General features: G+C 47.7%; 1 protein-coding gene across 2 annotated transcripts in view; it reads left to right on the forward strand.

Annotated features, from left to right (window-relative positions):
- Window positions 1-1,416: 1,416 nt before the first annotated feature.
- Window positions 1,417-14,535, forward strand: part of ABHD8 (abhydrolase domain containing 8) — a 40,594-nt gene continuing 27,475 nt past the window's right edge. Inside the window, exon 1 of one of the 2 annotated variants that reach the window (XM_079960793.1) lies at window positions 1,417-1,812. In XM_079960793.1, coding sequence (XP_079816919.1) covers window positions 1,779-1,812 — 34 coding nt within the window. In that variant the 5' untranslated portion in view covers window positions 1,417-1,778. Of the gene's footprint in view, window positions 1,813-5,560; window positions 5,865-14,535 lie in introns of those variants that run through there. The other variant, XM_079960794.1, reaches the window with a different exon arrangement.

Here is a 14,535-nt window from a genome sequence, read left to right on the forward strand (position 1 = left end):
TAATATTCTTCATTTTCTTTTATCCAATTGTCCCATTCCCCGGTGTTGCTTGGTTATTTTACTTGCCAATGAATTTGTTGTAGCATCAAGCTGCATGTGACAAGAGTGGACTGTTCTGCATGGACATTTATGCCATGGGTATCTGGTGTGGCTCCCTCCAGATTCTGTTGGACTGCAACTCCCATCAGCCCTGCTCTGAGCACTGGTCAACCTGGCTGTGGCTGATGAGAGCTGGAGTCCAGATCGATCTGAATTTCACAGCATGTTATTCCTTAAAGGGGAACTACTTGAAAATGATTTACAGATGGTGTTTAACTCAGAGTAGACTTGCTAAGATTTATAAGACTGAATCAGATAAGTGTTGGAGAAGCAAGGAGGCGGAGGGAACGTTCTTTGAACATATGGTGGACATGTAAAAGGGTAAAAGAGTATTGGGAAATAATCCATAATGAACTGAAAAAAATGTTTAAAAGCACCTTCCCCCCAAAAAACCAGAGTCCTTTTTTGGGGGGATAATTCAGATGGAAATTCCCAGGTGTCAATAAAAGGATTATTATGTATGCCACTACAGCAGCCCGTGTTTTGTTAGCCCAAAAATGGAAAACGAACGAGGTCTCAACTAAAGAAGAATGGCAACTTAAACTGATGGAATATGCGCAGTTTGCAGATCTAATGTATAGAATAAGAGAACAAGAAGGGCATTCGTTTAAAGAAGATTGGAAAATGTCTATGGAATATATGGGGGGGGATTGTGTACACTTGAAAACGTTGGCAGCATTAATATACAGTGGTACCTCTGGATACGAACGGGATCCATTCCAGAGTCCTGTTCGCATACTGAAGTAAACGCAACCTGTGTCTGTGCGTGCGCAGGTCGCGATTCACCACTTCCGTGCATGCGCATGATGTCATTTTGACCGTCTGCGCATGCGTGAGTGGCAAAACCCGGAAGTAACGCGCTCCGTTACTTCCGGGTCGCCACGGAGCGCAACCCGCAAGTGCTCAACCTGAAGCAACTTCAACCCGAGGTATGACTGGAAATCCAGCAGTGTAAATAAGTTTTGATGGGAGTAATAGTAATGGAATACCAAATGGTTTAGTTTATATAAAATATGCAGGGATTTCTGCTATGTAAAATGAACCATGGAAAGAGAAGAAGGGAAGTCATTGATATTTTAAGGTTTGTATAAATGAATACTCTACATTGTAAAACAGAAAATTTAATAAAAATCACAGAGAGAGACAGAGAGAGAGAGATTTTTTCTTTAAAAAATGTTTGGGGGAACTCTCATTTTGACTCAAGTAAACCACCATTTTACAGTTCAATTGTGGTTCCAGCTGTTTTATCCCTCTGCTGCTGTCATCTGGGTTTTTGGGCTGAATGTGGAAAGAAAGGGGGAAAGGAGTAATAGAGAAACAATCCAGAATTACAGGATCATTTATCTTATTTTCATTTTTCGTCCCCCCAGGCCACTTAGCATAAAAGCTGCTGCTGACTGCTGGATGTTTACACCGAATCGCAGAGAAAATAGAATGTCCTTCAACAGCCCTCTGGTGGAAGAAGAGTGAAATGGACATTTTTCTCCCTTTTCAAATAGCGCTAAAACTCAGGATCTGCCCCAGTGAGATCGACAGTAGATTCAGAGAGAAAGGACTCGTTCACACTAAACCCTGGTGGGGTCTCATGAGGATTTCCTCCGCTCCACTTCAAAATCACAAACTGAGGTGGAAATGTGGAGCTCTGAAAATGAAAGAATGAGAAATGGAGAAAAAGAGAAATGGATAGATATGCAAAGCTTCCCCAATCCCCAGGTAATTCTACTCACTTTGGCTTCTCTTGGCTTTTCTTCAGCTGGACATACTTCACTTCTAATTTCTAACTTGTAATGGATCCACATCACCACAGACAGATCCGAGGGGCTGTTAGATTTTGCCTTCTCAAATATCAGGGAACAACCCGTGTAAAAAAGGTAAAGGGACCCCTGACTATTAGGTCCAGTCGTGACCGACTCTGGGGTTGCGGCGCTCATCTCGCTTTATTGGCCAAGGGAGCCGGCGTACAGCTTCCGGGTCATGTGGCCAGCATGACTAAGCCGCTTCTGGCAAACCAGAGCAGTGCACGGAAACGCCGTTTACCTTCCCACCGGAGTGGTACCTATTTATCTACTTGCACTTTGACGTGCTTTTGAACTGCTAGGTGGGCAGGAGCAGGGACCGAGCAACGGGAGCTCACCCTGTCACGGGGATTCGAACCGCCGACCTTCTGATCGGCAAGTCTTAGGCTCAGTGGTTTAACCCACAGTGCCACCCGCGTCCCTAACAACCCATGTGTGTGTTCACAATCATGTATGTGGAAGAATAGACTGTTAGACCTTTAAAATACACCCTTGTGAATGTCAATGCTTCCCTCTTCCCCCAGCATAGGAAAAGAGCGCATGATGGTAGGTTAAGAATGGTTTACTTACAAATTATTCAAAGGTCAGATTTCATACAGCATTCAGAAACAGTTGCACAGGCAATAAAACTTGGCTTAGTGGCGAAAGTTCCTGAATTGTTGGTATAGAAACACAAGAACAGTTTGTGAGAGCCATGGGGCTAAGCTGGAGCAACCCGCCTAGCTGAGTCAGGTAGACTGGAAGGGAACAAAGCCTTGATTACCTGGTCCCTCCCAAGGTGAGCTAAGTCTGGCAGGACAGCTTACTCTATGGTCTTAACCCCTTCATGCACTAATTACAGGTGAAACTCCAAAAATTAGAATATTGTGGAAAAGTTCATTTATTTCAGTAATTCACCTTAAAAAGTGAAACTAATATATGAGATAGACTCATGACATGCAAAGCGAGACATGTCAAGCCTTTATTTGTTATAATTGTGATGATTGTGGCATACAGCTGATGAAAACCCCAAATTAACAATCTCTTTTTAAAAAAATAATATTTATTAAAGTTTTGAAAGTTACAGAAAGAAAAAAAGAAAAGGAATTAAACATAACAAAACCATACAATACAACCCAAAAACAAAAATATTACATATACATAACAAAAATAAAACAAAAACAGTTTAAAAAAAGAAAAAAGAAACACAACCAATACTTTCAATGTTATTAACTTTATTTTGCTTGTTTCAGCGACCTCCTCACACCTCCCTTTTTTGTATTCCACTTCAATTACTGTATTTTTCGCCCTATAGGACGCACCTTTTCCCCTCCAAAAATGAAGGGGAAATGTGTGTGCGTCCTATGGGGTGAATGCAGGATTTCGCTGAAGCCTGGAGAGCGAGGGGGTCGGTGCGCACCGACCCCTCTTGCTCTCCAGGCTTCGCGCACCTCTCCGCAAGCAGCGGGAGCCCAGGGCTGGGCTCCCACGGCTTACAGAGAGTTGCCTGTTTGGGGGCTGGGGTCGGGGGAAGCTCGGGCTTCCCCCGCCCCAGCCCCGCGCCTGGGGGGGAAATAATTTTTTCCCCTTTATTTCCCCCCCCAAAAACTAGGTGCGCCTTATGGGTCGGTGCGTCCTATAGGGCGAAAAATACAGTATTTGTTTCAGCAAATCCTTTCCATCTTCCTCAGACTTCTGTCCTATTATTTAACTTAACAAATTCTAACATTATTTTTTCCTTTAATCCAATTACATTCTATTATACTTAATTCTTTATAACATTTCTGCTAAAGCCATGTAACTTCATTCCAACATCTTTCTAACATTCCTTAATTTTACAATATTTCTGTAAATAATCTTTAAATTTCTTCCAATCTTCTTCCACCGACTCTTCTCCCTGGTCTCGGATTCTGCCAGTCATTTCTGCCAGTTCCATGTAGTCCATCATCTTCATCTGCCATTCTTCCCGGGTGGATAGATCTTGTGTCTTCCAATACTTCCCGATGAGTATTCTTGCTGCTGTTGTTGCATACATAAAGAAAGTTCTATCCTTCTTTGGCACCAATTGGCCGACCATGCCCAGGAGAAAGGCCTCTGGTTTCTTCAAAAAAGTATATTTAAATACCTTTTTCATTTCATTGTAAATCATTTCCCAGAAAGTCTTAATCCTTGGGCATGTCCACCAAAGGTGAAAGAATGTGCCTTCGGTCTCTTTACATTTCCAACATTTATTATCGGGCAAATGATAAATTTTTGCAAGCTTGACTGGGGTCATGTACCACCTGTAAATCATTTTCATTATATTCTCTCTTAAGGCATTATATGCCGTAAATTTCATACCTGTGGTCCATAACTGTTCCCAGTCAGCCATCATAATATTATGTCCAACATCTTGTGCCCATTTAATCATAGCTGATTTCACCGTTTCATCCTGAGTGTTCCATTTCAACAGCAAGTTATCCATTCTTGACAAATTCTTACTTTTGCGATCTAACAGCTCTATTTCCAATTTTGATTTTTCCACCTGGAAGCCAATTTTTTTGTCCAGATTATATGCCTCCATTATTTGATAATAATGGAGCCAATCCCGCACTCTATTTTTTAGTTTTTCAAAACCCTGTAGTTTTAATCTGTCTCCCTCTTGTTCCAGAATTTCCCAATACTTCGGCCATTTGGCTTCCATATTGAGCTTTTTCTGAGCCTTCGCTTCCATTGGTGACAACCACCTTGGGGAAAACACCAAATTAACAATCTCAGTGTTATGCACTGAGTGGAATAGGATCCAAAAGGCAGCAGTCTGATTGGTCCTAGAACAACAGGATTCAGAATGCAGCAGTCTGGTTGGTCCTAGAACAATAGGATTCAGAATGCAGCAGTCTGATTGGTTTTCCACTGCCTCCTGCAGTTTGGTCAAACTCATGCTGGTAGCTTTGAGAACACTGTCCAACCATCTCGTCCTCTGTCGCCCCTTCTCCTTGTGCCCTCCATCTTTCCCAACATCAGGGTCTTTTCCAGGGAGTCTTCTCTTCTCATGAGGTGGCCAAAGTCTTGGAGCCTCAGCTTCAGGATCTGTCCTTCCAGTGAGCACTCAGCGCTGATTTCCTTGAGAATGAAGAGGTTTAATCTTCTTGCAGTCCATGGGACTCTCAAGAGTCTCCTCCTTCATGAATCACTGCCTTGCCATGGCGAAGGAGCTTGAACAACTCAGAGAAGCTATGAGCCATGCCATGCAGGGCCACCCAAGATGGACAGGTCATAGTGGAGAGTTTTGACCAAACATGATCCACCTGGAGCAGGAACCGGCAAGCCACTCCAGTATCCTTGCCAAGAAAACTCCCATTGTAATTGCTGAAATAATTTGTTATGTGAAAATAATCAATAAAAATTTCTAAAAATAAAATGTGTGCATTAAATTGCAATTGCCCATGCAATGTTGATGAGAATTTTCATGCAGGCCTTTTAAAAAAAAACCCATAACAAACAGCTTTAAACTGGGAAAAAACATGATTTTGACACCTCTGCTCAGCCTTACTCCCGCCAGCACACCTGCTGGGGGGGGGGGTTGTCCTATAAACCTCCTCCTCTTCCTCCCCCCGCCCCCCGCTGCTTATCCTCCTCCTCCTCCTCCTCCTCCACCTGTCCGTCATGTGCCACAGAGCCTTCCTCCCACAAGGAGGGACTTGATGTGCAGGCAAGGCTTTAATTCTCGTCTTTCCCCTCCTCCCCGTTTGCAGAGGTGAATTTCTGAAGGCAGGAAGGAAACCTTGGGCTGAAATCCCTACAGCTCTCATCGGGGGGGGGGGGCGGGGAGTGTCAGCTGGACAGAATCACAGCAGCAGAAAGTGGGTTGGTTTGGGGTGGGGTAAAGGGAAGATTGCATGCGGTTCCTAGACATATTGAGCCTGCTCCTTCCTTCCTCCTGCCTCCTTCCTTCTCTTAACCATCTTTTGCCATCTCGCGGAGCCTGACTGGTCCTTGCGGATAAATGAGGTGAGGATGCTCTGATTTCTATATGCGTTTATATTTTTTTTGCACCAGTCCTTTGAGGAATGCGTTTCCAGGGAAGGGAAATGGAGGCGCGGGGAGGTAGTAATAGGGAGGTCTGTGCAAAGAGGAAGGGAAATGGCCAAGGAAACTGGGGGAAAGCAGCCGAAGAGATCAGCCAGGATTTGCAAAGCTTTAAGGAGCTTTGCAGGCGTGCCAAGGGTTCTTGGAAGCATAGCAACAACAAGGGCTTGTTTGCATGTCGGATCGGAGGCATCGGGAAGGTTGTCCTCTGCGGGTTGCGCGCGGTTCTTGCTAAAAATAAGAATAATTAGGTGCGTTGCCATTTCAGCAGGAGGTTGCTGCAGCTGGCCAGGGAGACATTAAGGGGGGGGGGAGGGAATTACCACCCCCCCAAGCTTCCAACGCATGCATTGGAAAGGACAATATCCAAGCAAGGTCAGGGTGCGTGCAGGAGGGCCTGGGATGGACGCTGGTCTCTGTCTCTGTGTGTTTTTGCAAAGTCAGGCCCTTGTGCATCTTGGCTCAGTGTTGCTGCACTGACTGGCAGCCGCCCTCCAGGGCTTCAGGCAAAGGATCTTCCCGGCTGCCATATACAAACCCATTGTTCCATCTATTTCAGTACAGTCTACACAGGCTGGCAGCAGTGGCTGTCTAGGATTTCAGACAGGGGTCGTCCCCGCCCCCCAAGATTGGATCTGAAACCCCCTTAATGCAAAGCTGATGGCCTACCCCAGAGCTCTGCCCTTCCCTTAAAAACAGATCAAGATTCTAGTCCTCATGGACTGAATTAAACAGAAAGCGGCCTTCTACTGTTCCATCTAAGCTCATCACTGTCCACACTGACCGGCAGTGTCCCGCTGGGGTCTCTGGCCCTACCTGGATATGCTAAAGGTAAAGGTAAAGGGACCCCTAACCATTAGGTCTGGTCGTGGCCGACTCCGGGGTTGCGGCGCTCATCTCGCTTTATTGGCTGAGGGCGCCAGCGTACAGCTTCCGGGTCATGTGGCCAGCATGACTAAGCCGCTTCTGGCGAACCAGAGCAGCGCACGGAAACGCCGTTTACCTTCCCGCCGGAGTGGTACCTATTGATCTACTTGCACTTTGAGGTGCTTTCGAACTGCTAGGTTGGCAGGAGAGGGACCAAGCAACGGGAGCTTACCCCGTCGCTGCGGGGATTCGAACTGCTGACCTTCTGCTCGGCAAGTCCTAGGCTCTGTGGTTTAACCCACAGCGCCACCCGCGTCCCGCCTGGATATGCTACCAGAGATTTAACCTGTTCTGTGATCTCTCCCCCGCCCCCCAATTCAAAGAGGCTTCCTATCACCTGAGATGCTCCCATCCAGCTTTGCAATTCTGTGATTCTGCAAAATGGGCACAGCAAAGGCTTTGCGGGGAAGTGTGGCTTTGGCACGTCGCAGCCCCCCAAGCGGAATGGTGTCTTTGGCAGCCGTGTTGCAGCCCCCTCCTCCCAAAAGGCCCCAGACAAACCCAGATTTATATGTTTAAAAGCAGTACATAAATATTGCAGCCAGGGTGATGTGGATTCTGTGACGACATTTGTGAAACCACAATAATTGGCCTTGAGAAGAGAAATCACACCCTGGAGAATTTTAACTCTCAGTTTTCCTTACCAACATCCCCACTTTTTTTTTTAAAAAAAAATACCAAACACCCCAAGTTTCTAGACCACAAGGGAGCCAATACGCTTGAAGTCACATTTTTGGACTGGCCATATCCCGAAGTTTTAGAGTTGATAAATCATGTTTATTTTCTGTGTTTGCACCTGTCTTGCAGGACTCCTGTTTATGGGCGAGGGATGGAAAATGGGAGACAGTTGCTGAATTTGGTGCTTACTCTGTGCCCCAGTCACCCCCCCCTTTTTCCAGAGGACTTTGGATCAAACTAGGTGTAACAGCAGAGCCTAGGGCTTGCTGATCAGAAGGTCGGCGGTTCGAATCCCGCAACGGGGTGAGCTCTCGTTGCTCGGTCCCAGCTCCTGCCAACCTAGCAGTTCGAAAGCACATCAAAGTGCAAGTAGATAAATAGGTACCGGCGGGTACCTCCGGCGGGAAGGTAAACGGCGTTTCTGTGTGCTGCTCTGGTTCGCCCGAAGCGGCTTAGTCCTGCTGCCCACATGACCCGGAAGGAAGCTGTACGCTGCCTCCCTCAGCCAATAAAGCAAGATGAGCGCCACAACCCCAGAGTCGGCCACGACTGGACCTTATGGTCAGGGGTCTCTTTACCTTTACCTAGGTGTAACAGCAGCAGGCTTAACGTGCCAGAGTTTGCTAAAACTATATGAACTTGTTTGGGTTGAAAGCAGTGTTAGAAACTCAGATGAACAAAGAAACAAGGCTCCTTAAACTAAGGCTGAAACCAAGGTTGCCAACGCCAAAACACAATGCCTAGTTGTGCTTTTGAGGCAAGACGGCTCTAAAGTCTTATTTTCCAAATGATGGACTGACTGTGATGGATTCTCAGTTCAACATCTGGCTAGTTCGGAGGACAACCTTGAGCCAGGTTAAGAACTTTGAGAACTTAAAAGAAGAAAAGTCACTTGATCCAAAGATGGTCCACCTATCTATTGGCCTATTCCAACCTCTTTCTCATAATGGTGACTCAGACCGTTCATAACATAGGAATATTCTTCCCAACTGAGCAGGGCAGTGGGAGAAACAAAGACAAGCGACAACAATTCACTATAACGTCGTTCACTGCTCCTGCTCAGGCTGCACTGAAAAAGCATTTTGGTTGCTGAAATTCATTCCAATCGTGCAGATAAAATATATTGGAGAGAATTCTACAGGAGGGGGTGTTGGTGTTTGAAAACAGTGCAGATCCAAGGATCCCTAGATGGGGGAGATGTCAGGCACAGTTGTGGTGCCCAGACATCTTCACTTGGCAGATAAAAAGGTAAAGGGACCCCTGACCATTAGGCCCAGTCGTGGCCAACTCTGGGGTTGCGGCTCTCATCTTGCTTTATTGGCCGAGGGAGCCGGCGTACAGCTTCCGGGTCATGTGGCCAGCATGACTAAGCCGCTTCTGGAGAACCAGAGCAGCGCACGGAAACGCCGTTTACCTTCCCACCGGAGCGGTACCTATTTATCTACTTGCACTTTGTGCTTTCAAACTGCTAGGTTGGCAGGAGCAGGGACTGAGCAAAGGGAGCTCACCCCGTCATGGGGATTCGAACCACCGACCTTCTGATCAGCAAGCCCTAAGCTCTGTGGTTTAACTCACAGCGCCACCCGCGTCCCGTCACTTGGCTGATAGTAAGGTGCAAAATGTACCTGGCTAATTTTGAACACTGGTTGAAAGTCCTGTTTGAGGACTTCCCTTAGGGCAGCGGTTCTCAACCTGTGGGTCCCCAGACGTTGTTGGACTACAACTCCCATCATCCCTGAGCTCTGACCTTGCTAGCTAGGGATGATGGGAGTTGTAGTCCAACAACAACGTCTGGGGACCCACAGGTTGAGAACCTCTGCCTTACGGGCATCTGCTTGGCTGCTGAGGGGACAGGCTGCTGGACCATGGGGCCACCCAGCTGCAGGCCCCTTCTTATGGAACCTCCATGCCCACAGGGGCATTTGGCCACTGTGGAAACAGGATACTACTAGATGGGCCCCCTTTGGCCTGTTCCAGCCAACCCCTTGAGATGGAGGGGAATCTCCAGCTGGGACATAATCTTTTTGGGTGGGAGGCATTGTGGCCCCCTTAATATCTGCTCCCTGCTTCGTGGTGAGTTGGCAGAGCTGATGCCATCTGGCTCCTGTCAATACGCCTCCATTGGCTTAGGGTACAAGGCGTTTAACCGGTTTACCCTCCCACTGCCAACTGGAGCAGGGTAGGAATGTTGTCACCCCCTCTCTCGGATATAGACGTCATCCCAGCAATGTGGGCGGTGCTCCGAGCCATTTTGTTGTGCCTTGTGCTTCACACCCTCGCTTTCAGGGCCTTGGAGAAGGGTCGAGCAAAAGAGCCCTTTGTGCATGCTCATTGGGCAGGAGTGTGTCGGTGCTTTGGAAACCAAGCTTCCAGCTGAAGGTGACAACAGAGGCTTGTCGGTGGTAGCCCCAAACGAGCATATAAAATTCCTTGTACATTCTGTGCAGACTTTCGGCTAGAGGTGAAGGTAAAGGGACCCCTGACCATTAGGTCCAGTCGCGGATGACTCTGAGGTTGCAGCGCTCATCTTGCTTTATTGGCCGAGGGAGCCGGTGTACAGCTTCCGGGTCATGTGGCTAGCATGACTAAGCCGCTTCTGGCGAGCCAGAACAGCACACGGAAACGCTGTTCACCTTCCCGCTGGAGCGGTACCTATTTATCTACTTGCACTTTGATGTGCTTTCAAACTGCTGGGTGGGCAGGAGCAGGGACCGAGCAACGGGAGCTCACCCCGTTGTGGGGATTCGAACCACAACCTTCTGATTGACAAGCCCTAGGCTGTGTGGTTTAACCCACAGCGCCACCTGCATCCTATCTATCTATCTATCTATCTATCTATCTATCTATCATTTATAATTCCCCGCCCATCTGACTCAGTTGCTCCAGCCACTCTGGGTGGCAGGCAGCATATACAAAAAATAAAACAAAACATTGTACATTAAAAACCTCCCTATATAGGGCTGCCTTCATATGTTTTCTGCAGGTTGTACAGTTTCTTTTCCCCTTGACTTCCGATGGGAGGGTGTCCTCATCAGTTCTATGCAGCTGTGATTTCCACAGATGTCCCATGCCATTTTAAAGGGGGGGGGGCAGGGAAGTGTGCAAGGCTTTGAAACTCAGTGTCTATCATTATCTAACTGCATCGCTCTGCCGTTTCAGCATAAAACACACACACACATTCTTCCAGTCCACATTCCCAAGAGGGAGAAGCGCAGACAGACAGCGCATCTGCTTTGCGTGCACAAGGTCCCATAGTTCAATCCCTGGCTTCTCCAGATGAGGCCAGGAGGAGGCGCCCTGCATGGAAACTGTGGAGGGCAGCTGCCAGCCAGTGCAGACAATACTGAGCTTAGTGGGCCAATGAAGGGTCTGACTAAGCTAAGGTGTAAGACAGCATCCCATATCCCTAAAGAAATGGGATTGGAGGGAGAATTGCGCCCACTGAGCCTAGAGCTTGCCGATCAGAAGGTTGGTGGTTCAAATCCCCTGACGGTCAGGGGTCCCTTTACCTTTAGATAGGTAAACAGACAGACAGACAGACAGATATAGAGAAATAAATATAATTTCTGCATTGCAGGGGGTTAGACTTGATGACCCTTGGGGTCCCTTCCGACTCTACAGTTCTGTGATTCTATGATTCTACTCAAGGTAGACCCATTGCAATTACTATAAAATCTTATACCCTACACCCTTTATCAGTAGATCTCAGGGCAGTTTGCAACATAAAATTACAATAAAAAAGCCACAAACAGCATAATAAAAATAAGAACCAACCCCCCCCCCAATAATGTCCCCTCCCACAACAAATATAAAAGGACATCAGATGCCAACCAGCCAAAGGCCTGGCTGGAAAGGAATGTTTTTGCCTGGCGCCTAAAGGTGTACAGTGGTACCTATGGTTACAAACTTAATTCGTTCCGGAAGTCCATTCTTAATTTGAAACCGTTTGTAACCAGAGGTAAATGTAAAGGGACCCCTGACCATTAGGTCCAGTTGTGGCCAACTCTGGGGTTGTGGCGCTCATCTTGCTTTATTGGCCTAGGGAACCGGCGTACAGTTTACCTTCCCACCAGAGCGGTACCTATTTATCTCTTTACACTTTGATGTGCTTTTGAACTGCTAGGTTGGCAGAAGCTGGGACCGAGCAATGGGAGCTCAAACAAGATGAATTTTAACAGGGAGAAATGTAAAGTATTGCACTTGGGCAAAAAAAATGAGAGGCACAAATACAAGATGGGTGACACCTGGCTTGAGAGCAGTACATGTGAAAAGGGTCTAGGAGTCTTGGTTGACCACAAACTTGACATGAGCCAACAGTGTGACGCGGCAGCTAAAAAAGCCAATGCCATTCTGGGCTGCATCAATAGGAGTATAGCATCTAGATCAAGGGAAGTAATAGTGCCACTGTATTCTGCTCTGGTCAGACCTCACCTGGAGTACTGTGTCCAGTTCTGGGCACCACAGTTCAAGAAGGACACTGACAAACTGGAACGTGTCCAGAGGAGGGCAACCAAAATGGTCAAAGGCCTGGAAACGATGCCTTATGAGGAACGGCTAAGGGAGCTGGGCATGTTTAGCCTGGAGAAGAGGAGGTTAAGGGGTGATATGATAGCCATGTTCAAATATATAAAAGGATGTCACATAGAGGAGGGAGAAAGGTTGTTTTCTGCTGCTCCAGAGAAGCGGACATGGAGCAATGGTTCCAAACTACAAGAAAGAAGATTCCACCTAAACATTAGGAAGAACTTCCTGACAGTAAGAGCTATTTGACAGTGGAATTTGCTGCCAAGGAGTGTGGTGGAGTCTCCTTCTTTGGAGGTCTTGAAGCAGAGGCTTGACAACCATATGTCAGGAGTGCTCTGATGGTGTTTCCTGCTTGGCAGGGGGTTGGACTCAATGGCCCTTGTGGTCTCTTCCAACTCTATGATTCTATGATTCACCCCGTCACGGGGATTCGAACCACCGACCTTCTGATCGGCAAATCCTAGGCTCTGTGGTTTAACCCACAGCGTCACCAGAGGTACCACTGTATAATGAAGGCACCAGCCGAACCTCCCTAGGGAGAGCATCCCACAGACAGGGAGTTGTAGATTGGTCGTAGCCCATGAGAACAGCCCTGAAGCAACTAGATCAGGCCATAGGTGTGGAATCATAGAATTGTAGAGGATCCCTGAGGATCACCCAGCTAGTTCTCATGCTTTTGCATAAACAGCTAATTTAATTGAAGGCACTGCCTTAGACCCTTAATCTGTCTAGCTCAGTTTTGTGTACAATGGGAGCAGCTCTCCAGGATTTCAGACTTGGGGGGTGGGATATCTCTCAGCCCTACCTGGAGATACCCCTGGGGATTGAGCTGCAAGAAAGGAGAGCACAACTGAAGAAGAGAAATTAGCTAGAAATTAGCCAGGCGCCAGGAGCATTTTGCCCGTAACATTGGAGAGATGCTGCTGCTGCTGCCAGTCAGTGTGGACATTACTGAGGTAGATGGCACAGCATCAAGCAAGCATCTCGTGCTGCTATCCACCGGTGAGTGGGTGTGGTTTTCTCGTGTAAGGAAAGATTCCTAAAAGGAGGGATACGCATCTACTGAATAAATAAAGATATATCAAAACCGACGTACCAAGACTGCCCTCTTTTATTGGAGGGGTTCCTGGTTCTTTTGTTGAGTGGGGCCCTGGACACCTGCCCAAAAATTTTCCCCTGCCATATGCACACAGCAGCTGTTTATATCCTCCTCTTTCTCTCCCTTTCCTTCCTTCCCTCTCTATTTCTCTCTCTCCCCAGTCTGTGGAATGCAAGAGGAGGCGGGGCTCTGTGGTGGAGCAAGAGCCATGCACCCAACAAAATATCGGCCGGGGTGGAGGTGGGTGAGGGGGTGGGTGCACATAGCTGGCATGATTTTTAAACAAAGAAGGGAAGAAAACACTCTCCCGTCCTGCGGTTTTCCAGATAGTGGCATTCAAAAGCCTTTCTGCACCCGAGTCCGACTGTGGAGACACAGAGGCAGACCAACAAGCGAACGTGTTTGCATTAGGAAATGCCCTCAAGTAGAAGACCTTATGCATTATATCTTGTGTTGCCCCTTATACAGTCATACCTCGGGTTACAGCCGCTTCAAGCTGCGTTTTTTCGGGTTACGCCGACTCTGGGGTTGCGGCGCTCATCTCACTTTATTGGCCGAGGGAGCCGGCGTACAGCTTCCAGGTCATGTGGCCAGCAGGACTAAGCCCCTTCTGGCGAACCAGAGCAGCGAACGGAAACGCCGTTTACCTTCCCGCTGGAGCGGTACCTATTTATCTACTTGCACTTTGACGTGCTTTCAAACTGCTAGATTGGCAGGAGCTGGGAGTGAGCAACAGGAGCTCACCCCTTCACAGGGATTCGAACCGCCAACCTTCTGATCGGCAAGCCGTAGGCTCTGTGGTTTAACCCAGGGTTTCCCAAACTTGGGTCTCCAGCTGCTTTTGGACTACAGCTCCCATCATCCCTGGCCACTGGTCTTGCTAGCTAGGGATGATGGGAGTTGTAGTCCAAAAACAACTGGAAATCCAGGTTTGGGAAACACTGGTTTAACCCACAGTGCCACCCGCATCCTCAGAGACTACCTTACACTGCATTTAAAACCAAAATCGCATTTGGGTAGAAACTGTTTCTCAGGCGGCTAGTCCTAGTCTTTATAACCCTGGACCTTCTTCCAGAAGGCAGAAGGTGAAAGAGATCATTTCCGGGGTGCACACTATCCTGCGCTATCTCTGCAGCTTTCCTATGGCACCTGGAAGCGTAGATTTGATCCAAGGTGGGAAGAGGGCACCCAATTATTCTCTCCGCAGTCTTTTACAACCCTGGACAGCATTGTTTCCCCCCCCCCCCCGTGTGTGTGTTGCACACTAGTTACAAGCCTCATTCCTCTCTTGATATGGGTGGTGTGGGCCTTTTTTGTTGGGGGGGGGGTTTGCTTTTGTCATTTGGGTGCTTGGAGGTGTGTGAG

This window comes from Podarcis cretensis (assembly GCF_951804945.1).
Source record: "Podarcis cretensis genome assembly, chromosome: 18".
In the NCBI taxonomy this organism is placed as follows: Eukaryota; Metazoa; Chordata; class Lepidosauria; order Squamata; family Lacertidae; genus Podarcis; species Podarcis cretensis.